Raw genomic sequence first — 25,794 nt, 5'->3', positions numbered from 1 at the left:
CACCTGACACATGCAACTGGAATAAAGTGAATTTTTGGAACATAAATGCAGCCTTTAGATAACAATATAATAGCAAAGTTATCATTATTCATCAGTGAGGTATGTTATCTTGGAAGTCCTATAATGAGATAAATGGACCAGAAAGAATAAAGACTCAACTCAACACTGTAGAAGGTAATGGAGATTGGATTTAATTCTAAGGCTGTTCTTTCAGACCAAGATGGACACACCAAATACATATTCCCATCTGGAATCATTTTAAGAAATCTGACACTGTCATGAGCTATAGAGATAGAGACGGGATAAATAATTTCACCAATTTAGGGAAGTTACCTAAGGAACTCCCTAAATTGTTTAACAGAATCTCTTTATACCTTTTCTGCAACTTAAGAGTTTTACAGTGCTTCCTAGAGCAAAGTTTCTTAAACTTTTTCTGTTCGCAATACCTTCAGCAATTTTTTTTTTGGACTTTTTTTTTTTTTAATTTTTAGGCAATTGGGGTTAAGTGGACTTGCCCAGGGTCACACAGCTAGTAAGTGTCAAGTGTTTGCTGTGAGTCCACATTTGAACTCAGTTCTTCCTAACTTCAGAGCTGGTGCTCTATCCACCTCGCCACCTAGCTGCCCTCCCCTTCAGCACTTCTTAAACTATGGGTCAGGACTCCATTTGGGGTTGCTATCCACGTTTAAGAAGCACCTAAGAGAACTGAAAGGACAAATGACTTGTTCAGAGCTGCAAAAACAGAATGCGTAAGAAGGGGAACTTGAACCCAGGTCTTCCTAGCTTCATAGCCTTTCTATTCACTACTTCTTACTGTCTTTAGTTGAAACAAAGCAGAAAAACTTCATTATTAATATTCCTAAAATGAGTATTAAAAACTAGATGAGGTACAGAGGTGAAGAACAATTCATTATTCATCTCACTATGTTTGATATATTAGACCCCATTCATCCAATAAATATTGATTAGGCCCCTGCAATATATAGGATTCTATGAGAGGAAAAAAAAAGTGTACAATACAATTCCATTTCTCGAGACACTTCTAATAATTAGAAAGAGTACTAGGACACACATGGTCCGTACATCAGGTCTCCAAAAGAATATACTTTGATCACTCTGACACCAGGTCAGAAAATGCTACACTTTGAAACTAAAGCAAGTAAGAATCAACTCAACAGGAATGAGAGCAAAATCTGTAAGGTAACCTGCCCTAAGAGAGCATTTGAAAATGTACTCCTGCTATTGCCACCATGCTTCCGGAATCCCAGCAAGGGGCTTAGGGGCCTCCCTCAAAAAGGGAGAAATCAATTTTTTTTAATGTTGGGAGGGAAACTTCAGATTTCTATTTTATATAGCTTGCATTTCATTTTAAGTATATAATTAGTTCAACTGGTAGCTTTCAAAGCTATGCAGATTATTTATGTGTCATTCTTTTAGGTTTTCCTTCTGTTTTCAATCAATTTAAATTTAACCAATATGAGTAGTCATCTTAAAAATTTCACTTGTCTTCATAAGGTTCTAGTGACACAAGTTGATGACTGATATTTTCAAAGGAATGTTAGTGAGAATCTATTTCATGTAAATGTAGCACTTGTCCAAGGGAAAGATAGGGGGAAAATATACAATATACGGGAAAAGAGGGATGAAAACCAAAAAGAATCAAGGGTCAAACCAGTTTTGTCACTTACTATCTGTGGGATATTGGATAAACCACCTCATTCAATTTCCTCATGTAGAAGATGAACAACATGAGAGGATCCCTAAGGTCCCTTCCAACTTTAAACTTACGAAATCATACTATTTCTAATGAATATGAGTATATGATCACTATCAAGGTGAACTCCATAATGTGGAATAATTCTTCTTCAAGATCTCCCACCTCTAGATGTTTTAATATACCTCCCATGATACTGAGAAAAAGGTACTTTAGATGGCAGATATGGATATCTAATTTCTTTAAAAATATATCTACATATTATAAATTAATAAATTGATATTCTAGTTTATGTCAGGATCTAATGAGTTTGGTCACAGTGAATAAATTCCTCAGTGATGGATCACCTAATGATGGACTGATAAAATCAGAATAAAGTCAGCAGAACTATGAAAACCACTTATTCTGTAACACCACTGTAAAAACAAACAACTCTGAAAGAACTTTGATCCAAAGGATGACAAAACATGGTTCCAGAGGACTAAAGATAAATGTTACTAACTTCTTGACAGGGTGTTGATGTACTAAATATACAGAATGAGACATTTTTGGACATGGTAAATGTAATTTTTTTTTCCATGACCACGCATATTTGTTACAAGGTGGAGTTTTGGAGGGGTTTTTTTGGCCTTTTTTTTTTTTTAAGGTCAGGATGAGGGAAAGAAAATAAATGCTTGTTAATTTTAAAGATTTAAAAACTTAATTTAAAAAATAAACAAAAAAATCAAATAACTGAGCCCTGGAAGTCAAGGAATAAATGAAATGTAAATGGGGGGGACCTTACCAGGCTACTTCTCATATGAGATATCCACGATGGGCAGCCTATTGACTCCTCTTTTAGCCATAATGTATACATACTACAAATGAATACAACATACCACATCTGGTACTGAATATCATCCCATTTCACAGTCTTCTAAAGCTATTATTTTTTCAGTATTCTAAAGTCTCAACAGGTCTAAAGCCTCTCTAAAAGAGTACTCTTAATAGATGACAGATACAGTTTACTGAGCCTACCTCTGCGTGAGGTTATAACTTTTCACCCTCTGTAGTTTTCTTAGGATAGTAGTGGCATACAGTAAATGCTTAATAAATACTATCTGATTTTGCTTGCTCCAAATGAACCACCCCATCTCTGATTGCTGAATGTTTGTCATTCTGTCTACTATTGTTTATTTCCTACGTTTGTCAATTATCACCTAGACTCTTTACGGTATAAATCCTACTACTGATCTACTTTCAATCACTCCTTGCCTTTCCTTCTTCAGTTTACACTGTGGCTACATAGATATCATGCTGTTATAAATTTTCTCTACTTTGGCCCAGTAGATATGCATTCTCAGACCTTGCTGGTGTCTTACTCTGACATCTAATGTTACATATAGTATCCAGGGGACAGTGTTGCACCTCTACCAGATGCTACTATGTGACATCTCCACCAGGGCCCAAACTCATAGCTAAAGGTTAACTTAACTCTGCCACCAGCCTAGCTTCTCTCAGAATATGATAGTCTTTCAGATTTTTTATACTGACCAGTAATTTGATAGAATGTTTTGGGGTAACAAACTTTCTGATACATTTAAACTCTCTCAGATTAAGATGAGTTACAGAATCACAGAAATTTAGAGTATGAAGGGACACCAATAACCATCAAGTCTAATACATACCCCCAAATAATCCCCATGCTAACATACTTGGGAAATGGCCATTTAACTTTTGCTTGAAGACCTCAAAGGAGGGGAACTACAACCTCTCAAAGCAGCCCATTCTTCTTTTGGATGGCTGTAATTGTTAAGAAATTTTTCAAGATATCAAGTCTAAAACTGTTCTCTACAAATCCCAATCACTGTTTTGGGTTCTGCCTTTTGTAGCTAAACAGAACAAGTCTTCTTCTTTCACAAGGGCAACACTTCAAACATTTAAAGATAGTTATCAAGTCTGTCTCGACTCAACCAAGTCTCATGCAGCATGTAAAAGCCCTTCTCCAGGTTAGCTGCCATCCTCTGAACGCTCACTCTCCAGTTTATAAATGTGTAATACCAAAAAACAAACTTAATATTCCACATGTATTCCAAACAGGTAAGAACAGAGCAGGATTATCTATCTCATTATTCTTGAAAGCTATGCTTCCCTTTAATGCAGCCCAAGATCATATTAGCTGTATTAATCTTGCAGTCCACTAAAATTTCTAGATTGTTTTTTTCCCAAATAAATTGCTGTCTTCAGTGGAAGTATAGGCTTTCCTTAATGAAGGATGGTAAAATATCCTAGCTGTCTTCAGGTAGATTGTTACTAAACATCACCAAGAATACTCCAAATATGTTTTCTGGTACATGACTTTCCAAAGTACAGAGTTTAAAAATCCGCAATTATTGATTGCCCAGTTCAAGTATTTTTGATGTTATCCCCAATACACTGAGACACCTAATCCTGTAGTCTGATTTTATAAAATAAACATGTGGATCCCAATCTGAGATAAGACTCTCGTTTGTCCCTTGAATTCCTTTCTAATAATCACTATAAGGCATTTAGCCTTCTCTGGAATATGTGTAATTGTTACTCTCTAGAACTGACAACAAAGCATTCTCAGGTGAAGGCTTTTATACCTATAACTCCTCTATATTGGCTGAACTTGGAGAAATTACTTAACTTCTCTGGACCTCAGTTTCTTCATCTGTAAGACTGGGGTGTTGGATAAGATGACTTCTGAGGTCCATTTCTAGTTCTAATTCTATGATCTTATGAAGTTGGTAGTTTTCTCCATTAGGAATATTTATATATAACATCATTTTTCAATTTGTTTTCTGCTTTGGAGCCTGGTGATAAGAAAGTACTTAAGCATCCCTAAGCATGCATATTTGACTATGAAGCTAAATCTAATATCTTATGTTTAAAGTGTTTTAAAACAAAAAACAACCTTTACTTTGACAGTTTTGTTCATTTGTGGATCTCAAAGATCTTTCAAAGGTTCTCTCTGGTTAAAGACAACCACTTCTATTTTTATATGTGGCTAGATTTTAACACTAAAAATAGTTTTAAATAATCCAGAAAGTAAGTGGTAAAGTCAGAAATAATTCAGGTCACTAAATATGTAGTCTTTAAATAATATGTATTTTGTTCATTAATTCAACAGGATACTACAGTGACCCAAGTAAGTATTAAGACACCTTTTTTTTTTCTTAGAGATGAAAACACTAAGAAAGAAATTGGCCACTTGATTTGGTTCATCCAGCAAGACAAGAAAAGGACTAGGATTACAATGTGCAGTTCAGAAAGCATTTTGTTCCTGTCTTATTAAAATAAATAGCTGGGCATGGTGGCATGTGCCTGTAATCTCTATTATCAAAGAGGTTAAGACCAATGGACCTCTTGAGCACTAAGTTCCAAGCTGCAGTGGGCTAAGATGATTGGGTGTTTGCACTAAGCTCAGAATTAATACAGGGGAAAGGAGGCCACCAGGTTGTCTAAGGAGGGGCAAACCAACTCAGGTTGGAAACATAGCAGGTCATAACTCCTGTGTCAACCAAAGTAGGATCGAGGCTTGTGGGAGAAAAAGGAAGACTCAGGTTTTTTTAGAAAAATAAATTAATAACATAATATGACATGACATGACATAACATAACATGACATGATATGTCATGGCATGATATGATGCAGCATAGCATAACATAATATAATTTCATTGAATCTTTTTTTCTTTTCTTCCAAATACCACACGTTGGGTTCCAGCTGAAAAACTGTGATGAAGGAACAATTAATAAAATAACAATGCTAATCTGCAAGATCCCACAGACCCTACAATTCATGGATTTCTCAAAAATTTGAAACTATTTGTCAAGCAACTAATGCAGAATAGCTTGAGAAAGACACTGTAGCTAGGCACCAATTTTAACACAGAACTCTATATCACAATGTGCAGCTCCAAGATTAATTCCTGAAAGTTCACTTCCAAGTAACACTGCATTTCAAACAAATGAAAACTCAAATGCAACAAAATCTTCCTCACTAATGAAATCAGTATTTGGAAGAAGAGATTACTTTAATGAATGCCATTATGAAACTATCTTTAGAACCTATTTTATCCATTAATTTTAGACTCAAAGAGAACTATCATTCACAAGTATAGAAAACTTAATATATATAGATCACTTAAATAAGTTTTTCCCTTCTCCAATGTAACTTAAAGATTTTGTTTTAGATACCCTGTAAGAATTTTGCTCAGCTTGGTTGAATTAAGTATTTTAAGAATTATTTATGGATAGTCTACAAAATTATTCAATAAGATAAGAAATGTAAGGGACCATAAATAGACCAGTGGTATACTCACCTAAACCAGACTTTTTCAATCGTTTTAAGTGCTGACTTGTTTGTTTTCCAGTGGGAGATTTTTGCCCATGTTTCATTTCTTTATCTGAACTGTCAGCTTCACCATTTTTAGACTCAGATCCTAAAAAAAGAAAACAGTTATACAACTGTTGAACTCTTTCTTGTTTTCCTTTTTAAAAGGAAAGATTAGATTTAAAAAAAAAAAAAAACAAACAAACAGCCCAAGAGTATTATCTCCTTTGTCTTTGCTAAGAGATACTATCTTCTTTGGTCATAATCTGATTCTTCTAACTCTACAGGTAATAAATATAACAGCAAAGTAAATCAATTAAGGAGAAAAAAAGGTGGCCTAATAAGTGTAGCCAAATGGTAAATTCACTAATCTTATAGCTTGAGGATGAGTCCCAAGAAAGCACTTTTTAAAAAAAAAACATAAATAAGCTTTAAACATTATGATATAGTATTTTCAAGTACTGCTGAGGGGAGAGGGGGAAAGAGAAAGAGAGAGAGAAAAGAAGAGAAGAGAAGTGAAGAGATCTTTCCAAATGACTTTTGCAATAAGGTGTTTCTGAAAAATACAAATGTCAGTATATAATAAACACAATTACAACACTAAAGATTTTTTAAATAAACAAATCAACTATAAAGCAAAAGCAAAGAGTTGCACAGTGTTAAAAAGAAATAGTGTCAGAAAAAAAAAACTAAAAGGATCTCTGGTTTTGCAACAGGAGACTTACACACAAATTCATACCCACAAAAGAGCTGCTTTTGATAACATTACACATTAGTACATGGTCCACTATTAAAGTTCAACATCGAAATGATCAGGAAAAAAAAATTTAAAAGAAACTACCAGCACCATTTCACATTCTCTTGGACCTGCTGCTACTTTCATTTATTATGTACTATCTGTACCTAATTTTTAAAAGAAGGGGTCAGTACAACTAGTTTGAGTTGCTTGATCAGCATAAGGGATTAAAAAAAATTAAACCAAACCTCCAAGTAGAAATAGTACCCACTGATTTCCAGCAATTCCAGATTGCATATGCCATTTATCACTAAGGAATATTCTGTGAGAACTGGTCTAGCATACAATCATTTAGCTATTTTACCTGAAGGTGAATCCGACTGCTCATCAGACACCTTTAATGGTGTCAAAACAACACGAGGAACAGTCTTGTTTACCATCATTGAGACTCCATTTCTTCTTTTCTGCTGCTGTCTCAAAGCCTATAAAACATGATAATAAAACACAACATAAAAATATAACCAAAATTATTTCTTTTAAGTGAATTAAATGAGGCATCTGAGTATCATTAAATGAAATCTCTTAAGAGATCCAAATTTTACACAGTCACTAATTTGTCAAGCTTGCTAATAGTCACCTTCATGTCATTTTCTTCAAAAGCATAAAATCAGGCTCTGGGAAAAGGGGACGAGCCTTAGATCATTTTCAAAGCAATTCTGACAACAAAGCAACACTTAAAGGTTTGGTCTACCTTTGCAGCACAACATGAGGACCCCTGGAATTTGAAACTATGACTTCCGAGTAAAATAAATGTAAAATAAATGTTTCGAAACCAGGATAAAAATATATGTGCCTGCACTTGTCTTGCAGGTGCGTCCTCTCTAGTATACTGCTCAGTCAATCAAGTTAACACAGAGTGTCATCAGTATGTACAGCATGTAAGGACTACAGTACTGAGGCACTCACTCAGCCGTGTGGAGTGCTGCACGAAATCACTGAACATGGCAGGAATCATTTATTTCTGTGAAGGGAATCAGTCCTAATCTTGGAAACCTTGCAGCACTTGGCTTCTGTCTGACTGACTTTAGGCATTAACCTTCAGAACACGAACATGATGGTGTTCCGGCAAATCCGGAGGAAAAAAAAATGATATGAGAATAAATCTCTCCAAATGGGACTGCTTTAAGTTTCACAAATGAATCAACCACAGTGATAACACAATAAAAGGTATTAAAAAGTTTTAAAATATAGAGTCCTGACTGATCATTTTACAAAGAAAATTATCTTTGATAGAAAAAGCCTGAAAGCAGGAGCACTAAGCTCAGAGATATGTATGGGGCTACTAAAAGTCCTCAAAAGGGTAGAAAGCTTGTCACGAACTGCCTGAGCCTTTGACTTTGCTTTTTCTGTGTCTGTTTAATTCCTATTAATTCTATAACATTTCTGTGACCTATTTAATGTTCTTCTACCATGTGTGGACAGACTTCACTTCAAACACATCACTGACTTGCCTATTTCTTTGCAGTCAAAGACAATGCAATCTTATTTGGAAAAGGTACTCCAATTAGTTGTACCTAAAAGGCTCTTAGAAGATCATAAGATTTAGTTACTCAAGTAATTAAGGAACTGAAAAATGAGATGAGCTTTGAAAGAATTTGAGAAAATGAAAGCTGTAGAAAGGGCATTCCAAATGAAGGTGGTGATAACAAGAACAAAGGGAACCATCATTCAAGCATCATTCCTCATTTTGTACTGAAGACTCTTTTATAGTGAAGATCAAATGAAAAAGTATTTGTAAAGCACTTAACACAAAGCATAGAATGTAGTAGGCACTTAATAAAGGCTTGTTTCCTTCCTTTCTTCCTTCCTTTATGTAATAAAAGAGTAAAAGAAGTAACAACAAATTTTATAGAACTTCTTAAGTTTTGCAAAATACAGCATATATCATTCTCATTTGGTACTCACAATAACTTTGTGAAGTGAGTTGCTATTATTACTTCCTTTTTATAGATAAGGATATTGAGGCTCTTAGTTTAGTGAACTGCCTAGGGTCACATAGCCAGTGAATGTTCAAGGCAGTATTTGAATTCAGTTCTTCCTCTCCTAGCTGATGCTAATATGAGAGGTCTCTGCTCTCAAGGGACTTGACAACAAATTTATCACTTTAGTAGCAATCTCTGAAGAGTTCAAAGGACTTTACAGACATTAATTCATCAATTGTTAACATAAAGTATCAAAAACCTTAAGAGGTAATTATTTAGTACAACTTCCTATAACTCAGTTCAGGACTGTAGCTAAACAGCCCAGGTAGATAAAATAATATATAATATATAGTATATAAAATAATAGTCTCTCTCCACACACACACACACACACACACACACATACACTGAAGTCACAGCCAAGGATAGGGAAGACAAGCAGACTTGCAATTTTATTGCCATAGGAGAATCTCAAGTGAGGAAACCCTCTAAAAATCCTGGTTGGCACCTTCTCTGCAACTCCAGAGTTTAAGAGGATTGCCTTTAAGCCAAACTGAGAGGGGTGGGCGGGGGGGGGGAATGGGGATCTACATTCATTACATCTACTTCTTTACTTACTATTCCTGTAAAAATAAAAGTAGATTGATTTTTCTGTTTTTACATCAAAGTATTTCAAATATGCCCCCGACACCTCACAACATTAAACAATAACAAAACAAACAAAAAAACATATTAGGGCCTAACAGCAACTGTTTCTGACTCTCTCTCTCTCTCTCTCTGTGTATATATATATATATATGTATATATATTTTTTTGGGGGGGGGAACAACATTCTGTCCCTAGAGCTAACCACCACTCTCCTGAGAGAAAGGAGGTATGTTTCATTATCTGTACTGTTAGATGATGATTTATAACTTACATTACTGTAGTTATTATGTGTATGTTGTTCTCCTGGTTCTACTTTACTCTGCATAAATTTATATGTCGTTCCATTTTTTTTCTTTAAATTCCTCATATCTGTTAGTTATTACTGCGCAATAATATTCCATTACATCAATGTACCCCAGTTTATTCAGTCACTCCCCTATCCAGGGGCACCTACTTTGTATTTTTGCTGTCATGAAAAAGTGGTAATAGTGGAACAACTAGGTTAAAGTGTATGAACAGTTTAGTGACTTTTCTCATATCATTCCAAATTGTCATCCAGAAGTTAGACTGATTTCTAAGCTTCCTATAACCTCTCTAATACTCTTTCCATTTTTTGGTTATCTCTGCACTGTATCAACTTCTTCGAAAATTTTTAGATTATAAGATTATATGGTCCTTGTGGGTATGGATTGTCTTCTTCTCAATGGTCTCCCACCATTTACCACCATGCTTAGTAAATAGTAAGTAGGCAGTTAATAAATGTATATTGATTATTAAGCACATACCATGTTCAGGCATTGTGCGCTAAGTGTTAGGGATACAAAAAAAGGCAAAAACAAAAAAAAACAAAAAAAAAACCCTCAATCTTAAGAAGCTCACAGTCTAATGAAGAGACAATATGCAAACAGGTATGTACAAAAAAAAAATAGGATAAATGGGAGGAAATCCAGAGAAGGTACTAATCCAATTTTAATGAGGAACAGGATTTTTCTTTCAGAACTGATTTTCAATAGATACCTTAAACTCAATATATCCAAAATAGAACTCATTATTGTTCCCTCTAAATTCTTTCCTGTCCTAACTTCCCTATTACTGGAGATGGCAACACTGTCTACCCAGTCTCTTAGGTTCACTGTCTAGGTGTTATCTCACTGTCTCTCATCTTCCATATATAATCTGTTGCCAAGGTCTGTCAATTTCATCTTCATAACATCTCTCTAATATGACTCCTTCGCTACTCTAACACAGCTACCACTCTGGTGCAGGTCCTCATCACCTCACACTGGGGCTATTACAATATGCTGCTTCATATTTTTCCCCACTACAACCCATCTTTCACCCTCCAAAGTGACTTTCCTGCAGTGGAGGTACAACCATGTCACCTTTTATTCAACAAAATCCACTGGCTTCCTATGTCCTCCAGGATCAAATGCAAAATCCTCCATTTAGCATTCAAAGCTCTTCATATCCCACCTCCCATTCCTAACTATCTTTCTGGTCTTCTTACACCTTACTTCTGCCTTGTATTTCCCCATCTACTAACACTGGCCTCTTTGCTGTTTCACAAACAAGACACTCACTCAGCTCTGGTCATTTTCTGGCTGTCCTCCATGCTGGGGATGCTCTCTCTCCTCTCTGTTAACTTTCCTGCCCACATTTAAGTCCCAACTAAAATTCTGTCTTCTCCATAAAGCCTTTCACAATCCCTCTTAATTCTAGTGCCTTCCCTATGTTAATCATTTCTTATTTATATTATATCTAGCTTGTTTGTACACAGCATGTTTGTTTTTTGTTTCCCTCATTAAAATCTAACTTCCTGAGGGCAGGGACCATCTTTTGCCTCTTTTTATATCTCCAGGTTTCGCACACTGCTTTGCACATAATAGGCATTTATCAAATTTTTACTGACTGACTGACTTTATGTAAACCGTTTTTGTGACAGAAAGAGGACCCCAAGGTGTGAGGTACTACCTAAGAGTCTATCTGTGATTACACCTTGTTCCTGTTACAATGGAAATAATTATTTACTTAACTTCATCTCTTAAAGAGTTTTTGCCTTCCAGTAAGGCTCAGCTTAATTGCCATTTTCAATGAGAAAACTGTATTAATTCACCTAGTTTTCATGGTCTCTCCTTCCTCTTTTTCTTTTTTGGCTAGGCAATGGGGTTAAGTGACTTGCCCAAGGTCCCACAGCTATTAAGTGTTAAGTGTCTGAGGCTGGATTTGAACTCAGGTCCTCCTGACTCCAGGGCCGGTGCTCTATCCACTGCGCCACCTGGCTGCCCCCTTGGTCTCTCCTTCCTCAAATGACCTTGTATTTACCTGTTTCTATGTTATCTTGTTCTCCCACAACTCCCTGAGAGTACAGATTATTTTTCAGTTCTGTTTTTATGTACCCAATGTCTACCATGGTGTCGAATACATAATAGATACTTAACCAATGTTCCTTTAGTTGAATTGACTAAAAGAGGCTTTGAAATTCAGTGGAGCAAACTGCTGCTTTAAAGAGTCTCCTTGAGGGCGAAGCCAAGATGGCAGAGTAAAAGCAGTAATGTGCTTGAGTTCTCTCCCAAACCCCTCCAAATACCTGTAAAAAATGGCTCTAAACAAATTCTAGAGTAGCAGAGCCCACAAAAAGACAGAGTGAAACAAATTTCCAGCCTGAGACAACTTGGATGGTTGATTGGAAAGGTCTATTGCGCCAGGCTGGGAGAGGAGCACAGTTCAGTATGTGCCACTCAGGCAAAGACCAGGCCTCAGTGAATCTGGAGCAGGCCTCAGGCATCTGAATCGTGGGCAGCTGTGGAGGTTTCTCAACCCACAAACTCCAAAGACAACTTAGAAGGTCAGTAGGAAAAGTCTGTTGGACCCTGGTGAGAGAGGAGCTTGGTCCCAGCCCCAGGGCAGTGGCTGCTTCTGGAGCTCTCAAACCACACACGGAGGGGAAATTGAGTGGGGGACTGCAGGGGTTTCTTTGCTGGTGTTGAGACAGGATTCCCTTGCTTTGCCTGTGCTTGGATCTGGGTCAAGAGGAGCGCTGGCATGGTGGAGCTCCTAGTGGTGGTGGAAAGGGAATCTTCCTCACAGTTCCAAGGCAGAAAAGAGTGTTTGTGGTCACTCACAGACCAGAACACAGGCCAGGAAAGGAGTAAACACCTTGCCAGAACTGAAAATTTATAGGTCCCTAGAAGTATCTCTGAAAACAGCTGCACAAAACCCCTGTGGCTTGAGACAGTACATTCTCCACACTGGAAGCAGACCCTTACCTTAACACAGAGTTAAAACTCAAGTAATTGGCTAAGAACATGAGCAAACTGTGCAAAAAAGTCAGACCACAGAATTTTTCTTTGGAACAAAGAAGATCAAAACATACAACCAGAAGAAGACAACAAAGTCAAAGCTCCCACATCCAAAGCCTGCAAGAAAAATAAATATGAATTGGTCCCAGGCTATGGAAGAGCTCAAAAAGGAGTTTGAGAAGCAAGTAAGAGAAGTAGAGGAAAAACTGGGAAGAGAAATGAGAGTGATGCAAGAAAATCACGAAAAACAAGTCAACAGCTTGCTAAAGGAGACCCAAAAAAAATTGAAGAAAATAACACCTTAAAAAATAGCCTAACCCAAATGGCAAAAGAGGTACAAATAAGGACCCAATGAGGAGAAGAATGCCTTCAAAAACAGAATTGGCCAAATGAACAGGAAGTCCAAAAGCTTAATGAAGGAAATACTTCAATAAAAATTAGAATGGAGCAAATGGAAACTAGTGACTTTATGAGCAAGACATTGTAAAACAAAACCAAAATAATGAAAAAATAGAAGACAGTGTGAACTATCTCATTGGAAAAACAACTGACCTGGAAAACAGATCCAGAAGAGATCATTTAAAAACTACTGAACTATCTGAAAGCTATGATATAAAAAAAAAAGAGCCTAGACATCATCTTTCAAGAAATTATCAAGGAAAACTACCCTGAAATTCTGGAAGCAGAGGGTAAAATAAAAATTGAAAGAATCTACCAATCATCTCCTGAAAGAGATCACCCAAAGGAAAACACCTAGGAAAATTGTAGCCAAATTCCAGACTTCCCAGGTCAAGGAGAAAATATTGCAAGCAACCAGAAAGAAATAATTCAAGTATTGTGGAAACACAAGATTTTAGCAGCTTCTACATTAAGGGACCAAAGAGCTCGAAATATGATATTCCAGAGATCAAAGTTGAGAGGATTATAACTAAGAATCACCTACCCAGCGAAATTGAGTATAATCGTTCAGGGGAAAAAATGGATATTCAATGAAAGAATCTCCTCTAACAACCTATCTCCCATATATAAATTCAAATTATACAAAATTTCTCAAAAGATGTTAACAATAGAAAGGACTTTGTTCATATCCTCTGATTAATAGCTAATGAGACATGCTTATCTAAAGTGTTTAGCATTGTCTTGGAACTTGTCTAACACTGAGTACAAATGAAATAAGGTTTCCCCACAGACTGTGAGGTACTCCATATGCTCCTGTTTACAGATGGCATTATTACTATGCTATTTGGAAAGAGCCTTGGAACAGTACAGACTCTTAAATGAAACTTAATAATAATTTGAAAAAGTCCAGCCCATCTATGCACACAAGAAAAACCAAATGGATGAAGAATACTTAGTATACAGACTCTGATATACAGTTGATTGGACAACCTTTCGAGCTGATCTATCAGTTCATCTATGTTGGACATATTTTGTCTACTGATGGACAAGACTTGAAGGAAGAGGGCATTACATTGCATTCGGAAAACTGTGTAGTACTTTTAATAACCCCAATATTGTTTCTAAGAAACAGAGGCAGCATGACACAGTAAAGAGAGCAGTGGGCTCCAAGCAAGGAAGACCTGAGTTCAAATCCCATCTCAGATAATTTACTAGCTCTATGGCCCTGGGCAAGTTTCTCTGTGACTCACTTCCTTCATCTCTAAAATGAAGAGGTTGGACTCACTGTCCTCTAAGATCCCTTCATTCTAGATCTATGATCCGATGACCCTACAATCAGCAATTATTTCTGGTGCTGCTATATACTATAGCTATGAATCATGGAATACAGCAGTCCATAAAGAATTAAAGTTGCAAACTGATCACAGAGCAACTGAAAGACACTTGTACATTACTAGGAGAGAATTAAATACCAGGAGGTGCAAAAACCGTATCAAAGACATCTGGAATGTTGAAAAGGCAGCATGCTGATCATGTAGCAAGAATGAAGGACAAGAGGTAGACACACATGACGCTCCTGTGCTATGGAAAAGGAACGACAAAGTTAGAAAGAGTATAAAGACATAAACTGTGTCTGTTTTAACTTCTTCCAAGTTTAAAGTAATTACTTTCCAGGAAAGGTAAATATGAAATCAGGGCTACAGTTCGTGTTTATTTTGGAAAGATATCAGGCCATGGGATTGGAGTCCATACTGACTGGTTATGATAAAGAAAAAGTGTACTATTATGTTTTCCCTATATCACAAATCCTGGATCACTAGGAATAAGCCTTTTCTCTATAGAATATAAACATTCACATCCAGATAGGAACATAAACACACACATAAATACAGACACAATGACACTGACATGTATGCACACATGCACGCACACACACACACACTCACACACATACCCCTATAAAAAATGTATTCACTGGAAGACAGGACTAAAATCCCTCACTTGGGAAGCACTAAAATGTTCAAGAATTGTTCACAAGATAACAATGTATCTTGAAGCTATTACCGGGCAACAATTCAGGTAGAGACTTAGATTGAAGGTGTTAAATCCTATTAAAACTCACATGGTAAGCTGGCTGGGCAACAGAAGCTTGATTTATATGACATATTGCAATTTGTCACTATGACTGAGTGGATAGTAAAATTGCAAACCAGGCTAATGCTATTCAGTCACAGGAATACTTAAAAACAAAAATTTTAAAGGTCCGTGAATTCTCTTTAAGGAAGTATAGTACATCATCATGATAACAAAAATTATTATATTTATTATATTGTATTACATGTCCAGAAATATAACAAAAATATGTCATAAAAGTATAAGTCAAATTGCACTGTACGAAGTTCATATTTAATTTCTGGTGAGAGATGTATAAAACCTGTTCGATTTTCTTTGGGCTTTACACAAAAATATATCCTGATGAAAAACACCATGAAAGAATTTCAACACAGTTAAAAACCTGAAAGAAATGAAATCCCAAGCTTAAACAAATTGAGAACAAATATAAATTGATTCTACTATAAGATCATAATCTTACAGCTTTTCTGATGTAAAATATTCTATTATTCAAATTACATACATATTTTAACAACTCTATGATAAGTATCAAATTTGTAAGACATGGACAATTAGGATTACAAAATTTTAATAAATACTTCCATAGTCTTTCGAATAGATCTGACCATAACTTGAAAGGTAAGATTTATGAAAAAGTAGTCAGGAGAGTTACTTTCATAGACATGCTACCACATTCTCTTTACAAGGCAGGGCAGTTTTATCTAGATCAGTAAATTATATCTCAAAAGTTTTAATTCAAGGAGCTTCTTGGAAAATTCAAAAGCTGGACAACAATCTTTGTTTCTGTTCTACAGTAGAAAAACAGAACATGCAAGTTGGAGGATCCTGAAATCTATATCATAAAGAAATAATGCCCATTTTATTTTGCTAGGGAACTAATAGAAAAACAATATAACAGCATGTGAATAATGCATTAATATAATAAAATATCACATTCTGTGAATGTTAAAACTTAAATAATTAAAATATATACATACTAAACATCTGGCTGCATTAGACTATCAGCACTTCACATTCTTACTGGTTGTCTAAATGTCAATGCCCATGTTCAGAAACTATTACGCATCATAACCTTTGAAATTTCATAGTATTGGTCAGAAATAACAAGTTATAGCAAAATAGCAAGAATGAATCTGCTCTGCCATATAAAAGAAAGGAAACTGTGACTTTATAAGTTCTATTACCCTAAATAAATAATGAAGGCTTTCGTATAAACTGAAACAGAGAAAAGGAAAGGTTATGTTTTAATACCATGTCATTTTCCATCATAATAAAATTCAGTCTTGCTCAGTCCTTTTTCATTTTTTGCTCTAATATTCAAAAGTATTAAGACCTAAAATTTTAAGGTAGTAACAGTAAGGGGGGGAAAGCATTAATCAAATATCACGTCATTCCTGAGATATTGGCAAATTTGCTTCATGTATGCTTTAAAAAAAAACCTCCCATTAAATTATCAATTATTCAGCATATATATTTAAAGTTTTTATTGATTTTTTTGGTCACCATAGTTTCCCCTACTCCCCCCAAAATGTCATCACATTAAAAAAATTGTGAAAAGAGAGGTAAAAAATCAGCAAAACTGATCAATACAATGAATAAATCTGAAAATATGTGCAATGTACAACACATGTGAGACTTTCATCCCTGAAAAGGGGGGGTGGGTAGGAGTACCTTCTTTCAAAACCTGCTTGCTCTTTATAACTTTGCAACATTCACTTTGGGGTTTTTTGTGGTTATTTTTTTCCATTTACAATATTATAGTTCTTGTGTATAGGATTTTCTTGGCTCAGCTTATTTCACTGCATTGGTTCATGCAGATTTTTCCATGCTTCTCTGTATTCATAATACTCCTCAGTTCTTATAGTACAGTAATATTCTATTACATGTGACATAATTTATTTAAGAATTACCCAATCTTTGGGCATCTATTTTGTCTCCAATTTTTTTCCTATCAAAAAAGTGTTGCTACAAATATTATTAAGTATAAAGTGACTGTATACTTATCAATGTTCTCTTTGGGGTATAAGACTAGAAATGGAACGTCAGGGTCAAAGGATATAGATATTTCGGTCACCTTATTCACATAATTCCAAATTGCTTTCCAAAATGGTTGCAATAACTCACAACTCTACCAAAAATGCACTAGTGTGCCTATCTTCTCACAACCTCTCCAACAGTGCCTATTTCCATCTTCTGTCAGCTTCTGCTACTTTGCTGGGAAAGAAATAAAACCTCAGCTGTTTCAGATTTGGGTTTTCAGCATTTCTATATTTATTTAAATGTTTATATTTTTGAAAGTATTCCTCTAATACTTTTGTGGTCCTAGTTTTATTAGCACACAACAGCATAATACTTTATGATAATTATTTTTCTTTCTTACGGATTTATGATTTTACCTTGCTCATTTGCTGTTTTGTTGATTTAATCTTCTGTCCTATTTTTCATAAAACTGATTAAAGATTTGTTCATTCCATTGGTCTTTTCAAATAACCAGTTTTTAGTTTTGTTCATCATTTCAAAAGTTTCTTACTTTACAATTTATATATTTCTTTCTAATTTTGATAATGCCTCTTTTGTAATACTTTTAGTTAGTTTGTTGATTTTCTGTTTTCTAAATATGTATTTAGCTCATTAATTACATAATTTTCTACTGTTAATGTATGTTTGCAGGAATATGACTTTTCTCCTTGAAAACACCTTTAGCTGAATCCCTGAGGTTTTGGAATATTCTTTCATATTATCATTTTCTTTCACAATAATTACTCATTTTTTCTATGATTTGCTTCTGGGCCAATTCACTACTTAGGATTTCATTGTTAAGTTTCCATTTAAGTCTGTCTTTTGCATTTATTCTCTGAACTGGTTACTCTTTTAATTGTATTATGGTCTGTAAATGCATTTTTATTATTTCTGCCTTTTTAGATTTGTTTGCAATATCTCTGTACCCTAATAAAAGAGCATTTTTTGTGAAATCAATATGTGTTGCTGAGATACATATATATGTACATACACATATATGGATGTGGATATGTGTGCGTATATACACATACACACACACACACACACACACACACACACACACAGAAATATATCAGTCCCATTTAGACATCGTAAGTCTTTTAAACTAATCTGGTGAGAAATTTGTTCAGTTCTATATTTAACATTTTGTTTATCTTTCTGTTAGACTTATGTAAAACTCAGAGGGACACTGAAATCTCCCACAATAATGTGCTACTATCTATACTTTCTTCTAGTTTAGTTAAAGTTTCTTTTATGAATCTATATGATAAAACATTTAAATTTATGATAAGCATATAAATTTAATTTTGACATTGGTTTATCATCTATTGTTCTTTTGAGTCTAATGTAGCGTGATTATCCATTTTCATGTTTTGAACATTTGTTTTTGCTATATCTGACAGTAAGATTGCAATGCCTACTATTTTGAATTCACTAATTACATAATATTGCATATTCTAGCTCCTCAATTTTATTTTGTGTCAGTCCTTGTCTTTTAAATTTATTTCTTGGAAGCAACAGATTGTGAGGCTTTGTATACTTATTCAATCTGTTACTCTTTTTTCTTTTTTGGATTATTTAATCCATTCACATTTAAAGTAATCAGAATTATATTTTCCTCCATTTGTCTCAGATGATGTTGTTGTTTTCTTCTTCTGCCAAATCAGGATTTCTTCTGGAAACACAGCACTACACCTCTTTAATTATTTTATCTTAATTTATTTTAAGGCAACTCTTCCCATCAGCTTTCTTCTCCTCCCTGTAAGTAGTCTACTTCATAGTTTGTTTAAAAACCTATCCCTAATTTGGGAGTTTTCATTATTAGTTCCTTTTCCCTTTTATGTATGAGTTTCACTCTTTCCCTGTTTTCCCTTTTAGATAAGTAAACAAAATTCCCATTTGTCTCCATCCCGTTAACTTGTTTTATTAATTTTTAAAATATTATTTTCTGCACCTTTTTTTCTAAAAAGAATTTCTTTCCTTCATTGTCTTCATTATTTACTTTCTATTTCTATTTTAGAGTTTCAGTCTTTGAATAATGGCTCATTCTTATTTCATCCTTTACTTTCTATATTCTTCATGGAATTAGAGATTCTAAGGTATCTATCTGGATTCCTTCTTCTAGATTCTATGCTAGTGTCCTGCACTGTCCTCGTTTTCCTATTGTGCCTTTATCTTGGAAATACCAATTCCCAGGTGAAGCAAAGATGTTGGAGTAAAAATGGCAGGGCTGAGTTCTCCAAAATTCTTCTCTAAAGAACATTAAAATAACACCTCAAAATGAATTTTGGAGTGGCAGAACCAACAAAAGGATAGAGTGAAACAAATTTCTAGCCCAAGACAATTTAGAAGGTCAGCAGAAAAGGTCTCACTGAGGTAAGAATGAAGTGTAGTATAGCACAAGCCATGCCTAGGCAAGCCAGAAGCAAGACGTTGGTGGGGGGGGAGTGGCAGTAGAGGGATGGGGGAAGGAGGAAAAGGGGCTGGGTGTTGACTGAATCAGCTATGGAGGCTTCCAGAGCTCTCAGCCTACAGATGGGAAGGGGTCAGACAACTGGTCAGAAGGAAATTATATGGAACTTTCAGCTGGCACCAGGAACAGAACTCTGCTGCACTGCCTATAAGCATTTTAGAATTGTAGTCCCAGGGTGGGGAGGAACACTAGTAGGAACATGGACACTGGTCAGAACTTCAGGATGGAAAAGAATACTCATGGTTGCTCAAAGACCAAAGCACAAGTGAGAAGAGTAGATCCTTTCTGTAGATCATAACATCTTAGAAGAATTGAAAATTTACAGACCCCAACAGCTAGCTCTTAAAACAGCAGCATGAAAAACCTGAAGCTTAGTACAGTATCCCCTCGACCCCAGGAGCAGAGATCAATTTTAGCATTAAATTTAAAGTCAAGAATCAGTCTGAAAAAAATGAGGAAAAAAATAAAGAACCTGACTATAGAAAGTTACTATGATAATAGGGAAGGCACAAAAGCTCAGAAAAAGACAACAATGTCAAAATAGCTACACACAACACTTTAAAAAAAATGTAAACTGGTCTCAGGTACAAAAAGAATTCCTGAAAGAACTCAAAAAAGATTTGGAAAATCAAAGAAGAGAGGTAGAGGAAAAATTAGGAAAAGAAATGAAAGTGATGCAAGAAAATCATGAAAACAGTCAACAACTTGGTAAAGGAGGTATAAAAAAAATACTGAAGAAAAGAACACCTTAAATAAAAACAGAATAGGCCAAATAATTTAAGAGGCACAAAAATCTAGTGAAGAGAAAAATTCCTTAAAAAGCAAAATTTGCAGCACAGTGGATAGTGCACTGTCCTTGAAGTCTGGAGGACCTGAGTTCAAATCTGACCTCAGACCAAACACTTGGCACTTACTAGCTGTGTGACCCTGGGCAAGTCACGTAACCCCAATTGCCTAAAAACAAAACAGAACAAAAAAAGCAAAATTTGCAAAATGGAAAGAGATTAAAAAATTAGCTGAAGAAAAGAACTGCTCAAAAAGCAGAATTTGCCAGATGAAAAAGGAGGTACAACAGCTCACTGAAGAAAATAATTTCTTAAAAATTAGAATTTGGCAAGTGGAAGCTAATGATTCCAAGAGACATCAAGAAATAATAAAACAAAATGAAAAAAAAAATGAAAATATAGAAGAAAATGTGAAATGTATCAATGGAAAAACTGACCTGAAATCCTATCAAAGAGAAAGAATTTTAAAATTATTGGACTACCTGAAAACCATGATTTTTAAAGAGGAGAGACTAGTCAACATCATATTTAAAGAAACTGTTAAAAAAAAAAAAGCTGCTCTGATATCCCAGAACCAGAGGGTAAAATAGACATTGAAAGAATCCATCAATCACTGACTAAAAGAGATCACAAAATCAACACTCCCAAGAATATTATAGCCAAATTCCAGATCTCCCAGGTCAAGGAGAAAATGTTACAAGAAGTCAAGAAAGAAATAATTCAAATATCATGGAGCCACAGTCAGAATAACAATTAAGAATAGCAGCTTCTATATTAAAAGACTGGAGGGCTTGAAATATGATATTCCAAAGGGCAAAGAAGTTAGGATTACAAACAAGAATCACCTACCCAGAAAAACTGAGTTAATCTTTCAGATGGAAAATGGCTATTTAATGAAACAGAAGACTTTTAAGCATTCCTGATGAAGAAACCAAAGCTGAATAGAAAAATCTGACTTTCAAACACAAGACTCAAGAGAAACATAAAATGATAAATAGGAATGAGAAATAATAAGGGATTCAGTAAGGTTAAACATGGGAAGATGATACTTGTAACTCCTAAGAAGTGCATCATTATTATGTCAGGTAGAAGTATACATGGACAAAGCACAGGTGTGAGTTGAGTATGATAGGATAATACAAAAAAAAATTAAGGGATAAGGAAGATGATTACACTGGTAAAAGGAAGAAGGTAGAGATATAACAGGGGAAATTATCTCACATAAACAGGTACAAAGGAGCATTTACAAGGAGGGGAAGATGGGAGTGGAGGGGTGGCAGATAATCTTTGAACCTTACTGTTATCAGATTGGGCTGAAAGGGGGAATAACATACACAATAAGTATGGTATAGAAATATATCCTACTATACAAGGAATAGGATAAGAGAAGGTGGGGGTGGGGCTGATTAGGGAGGTGGTTGTTTGAAGTAAAACACTTTTGAGGAGGGACAGATTGATAGAGGGAGAGAAGGGGAGAGAGTGAGAGAGACATAGAGAGAGAGACAAGGGAAAAACAGGATGAAGGGAAATAAACAGGAATCATAAATGTGAATGTGAATGAGATAAACTCACCCATAAAAACTGAAGCGGATAGCAGAGTGGATTAAAAACCAGAATCCTAAAATATGTTGTATACATGAAACACACTTGCAACAGAGAGACACACACAGAGTAAAGATAAGAGAATGGAGCAGAATCTATTGTTTCAACTGAAGTAAAAAAGGCAGGGACAGCAATCATGATCTCAAGCAAACAAAAAGCAAAAATGAATCTAATAAAAAGAGGTAAGCAGGGAAACTACATTTTGCTAAAAGGTTCTATAAAAATGAGGTAACAATACTAAACATATATGCACTAAATGATATAGCACCCAAATTTTTAAAAGAAAGGTTAACTGAGTTACAGAAGGAAATAGATAGTAAAACCATACTAGTAAGGGGATCTCAACTTGCCCCTTTCAGTACTAGATAAATCTTAAAAAAAAAAAGAAAGAAAGAAAAGAAATAAGTTAGGGAAATGAATAAAATTTTAGAAAAGTTAGCTACACCTCTGGAGAAAATCATATGGGAACAGAAAGGAATATAACTTTTTCTCAGCAGTACATAGCACCTATACAAACATTGACCCATGTATTAGGACATAAAAACTTCATTAACAAAAAGCTTCAGAAATATTAAATGCAGCTTTTTCAGATCATAATGCAATAAAAATTACATTCAATAAAGGGATGTGTAAATATAGATTGAAAATAAATTGGAAACTAAATAATCTAATCCTAAACAATGAGTAGGTCAAAGAACAAATCATAGAAATAATCAATAATTTCATTAAAGAGCATGACAACAATGAGACAACGTACCAAAATTTATGGGTACAGCCAAAGTAGTACTTAGGGGAAAATTCATATCTCTAAACACTTAGGTCAATAAAATAGAGAAAGAACAGATCAATAGATTGGGCATGCAAATAAAAAAAAAACTAGAAAAAGAACAAATTAAAAATCCCCAATTAAATACCAAATTGGGATTCATGAAAATCAAAGGAGAGATTAGTAAAATTGAAACTAAGAAAACCATTGAACTAATAAAACTAGGATGAAAAAAAAATCAAGAGATAAAACACTGGATAATTAGGAAAAAAAAAAAAAGAAAACCAAATTACCAGTATCAAAAATGAAAGGGGTTAAATGAACCACCAAGGAAGATGAAATTAAAGCAATTATTAGGAGCTATTTTGCTCAATTATATGCCAATAAATCCAGCAATTTAAGGAAATGGATGAAAATTTACACTATAACTAGGTGAGATGTATACCAAGAATGCAGGCCTGGTTTACCATTAGGAAATCTAACAGCATAACTGACCATATAAATAACAAAACCAATAAAAACTACATGATTATCTCAATAGATGAAGAAAAAGTTTTTGACAAAATGCAACATTCATTCCTAATAAAAACACTAGAAAGCAACAGGAATCAATGGAAGTTTCCTTTAAACGATAAGTAGTATCAATCTAAAACCATCAGCAAGCATTATCTGGAAGGGGGATAAACTAGAAGCTTTCCTAATAAGACTGGGGTTAAACAAAATGTCCATTATTATTTACTATTATACTAAAAATGGTAGCTATAATAATGATAAGAAAAATAAATTGAAGGAATTAGAATAGATAATGAAGAAACAAAATTATCACTCTTTGCAGATGATACAATGGTAAACTTGGAGAATCCTAGAAAATCAACTAAAAATTAGTTGACATAATTAACAACTTTTAGCAAATTTGAAAAATATAAAATAAACCCACAGAAATCTCAGCATTTCTACATATTATCAATAAAGTCCAACAGCAAGAGGTAGAAAGAGAAATTCCATTTAAAATAACTGTAGATAATACGAAATATTTGAGAGTCTACCTGCCAAGACAAACTCAAGAACCATATGAACACAATTACACAACACTTATCACACAAATAAAGTCAGGTTTAAACAACTGGAGAAATATTAATTTATCATGGTAGGCTGAACCAATATAATAAAAATGACAAGTCTATCTAAACAAATTTTCTTATTTAGTGCCCTACCAATCAAACCACCAAAATATTATTTTATAAAACTAGAAAAAAAATAACAAAATTCATCTGGAAGAACAAGAGATCAAGAATATCAATAGAATCACTGAAAAAAATTGTGAAGGAATATAACAAGTAGTGGATCTCAACTGTATTATAAAGCAGTAATCATCAAAACAATCTGGTACTGACTAATAAATCAGCTTCTGGAATAAGAACTATCTGACAAAAACTGCTTGGAAAACTGGAAAGCACTTTGGCAAAATCTATGAATAGACCAACATCTCACAACGTATACCAAGAGATAGATCGATAGATACATAGAGATCTGTATATGTATTTGTGTGTATATATATACATGTGTCTAGCGATCTAACACACACACACACACACACACACACACACACACACACACGGTCAAAATAGACACATGCTTTAGATATAAAAAGTGATACCATAAATAAATTAGGAGAGCAAGGAATAGTTTACCTGTCAGATCTATGGAGAAGGGAAGAATGTATGTCCAAATAAGAGACAGTGAGCATTACTAGATGTAAAATGAATAATTTTGATTATATTAAGTTAAAAAGTTTTTGCACAAACAAAACCAATGCAACCAAGATTAGAAGGAAAGCAGACAATTGGGAAACAATCTTTACAGAAACTGTCTGATAAAGGACTCATTTCTCAAATATATAGAGAACTGAGTCAAATTTATAAGAGTACAAACCATTCCCCAACTGATAAATGGTCAAAGGATATGAAAACGCAGTTTTAAGATGAAAAAAATCAAAGCTATCTCAGAAGAAATGTTCTAAATCCCTAAGATTAGAGAAATACTAATCAAAACAACTCTGAGGTACCACCTCACACCTATCAGATTGGCTAACGTGACAAGAAAAAAAATGTTGGAGGTGATGTGGGAAAACTTCGACATGAATGCACTATCAGTGGAGTTCTAATCTGATCCAATCATTCTGGCAAGCAATTTGGAACTATGCCCAAAGGGCTATAAAACTGTGCATACCCTTTGATCCAGCAATACCACTATTACATCCCACAATAATACTATTATATCCCAATAAATAAAAAAGGGGTAAAGGACCTATATGTACAAAAATATTTATAGCAGCTCTTTTTGTGGTGACAAAGAATTGGAAATTGAGGGGATGCCCATCAATTGTGGAATGGCTGAACAAGTTGTGGTATATAATTATGATGGAATACTACAGTGCTATAAGAAATGACGAGCTCAAAAGAAGCAAGTAATTTCTTCAAGTCTCATTTTCTTTCTAGGAATGTTTCAAATGACTCTTGTTTACTGAGCAACCATCTTTTTTCACTAATGGTTAGGTTCAGAGTTTCATGGCAGGTCACCTTAGGTTTTACTTTGCTCTGGGGAACACAATTATTCGATTCTCTTCTGCAGTTTCTGGAGGGTGTAGAATAGTTTAATGCCATTTGAACTTCCTTTTATTTATATTAGAAGGTCTTTCTCCTGGTGGCTTCAAAAATTTATTTTTTATCACTAGAACTGTTAAATTTAACCACTATATGTCTTGAGCTTTGATAAATAAGTTGTTGGGTTTTTTTTTTCCCTTGTGTTGATCTATAGATTCTTTTCATTGGTACTTTATTTTTGGTGTTAAGTTTTGGCTAAATTACTTGTATTATTAATTGCATTAAAGTGTTTGGAGT

General features: G+C 34.6%; 1 protein-coding gene across 1 annotated transcript in view; it reads right to left on the bottom strand.

Annotated features, from left to right (window-relative positions):
• The window catches only part of LOC114053726 (putative Polycomb group protein ASXL3), a 205,001-nt gene that overhangs the window by 69,436 nt on the left and 109,771 nt on the right, over positions 1–25,794 (bottom strand). The window contains exons 5-6 of the mRNA XM_027876859.1: positions 7,153–7,270; positions 6,042–6,161 (exon numbers count right to left, since the gene is read on the bottom strand). Of these exons, the coding sequence (XP_027732660.1) occupies positions 6,042–6,161; positions 7,153–7,270 (238 nt within the window). The remainder of the gene's footprint in view (positions 1–6,041; positions 6,162–7,152; positions 7,271–25,794) is intronic.

This window comes from Vombatus ursinus, unplaced genomic scaffold, assembly GCF_900497805.2.
Source record: "Vombatus ursinus unplaced genomic scaffold, bare-nosed wombat genome assembly UNPS02014812.1, whole genome shotgun sequence".
Classification (NCBI taxonomy): domain Eukaryota; kingdom Metazoa; phylum Chordata; class Mammalia; order Diprotodontia; family Vombatidae; genus Vombatus; species Vombatus ursinus.
Note: the sequence above shows the minus strand (reverse complement) of the source record. Positions and strands in the feature narration are given on the sequence as shown.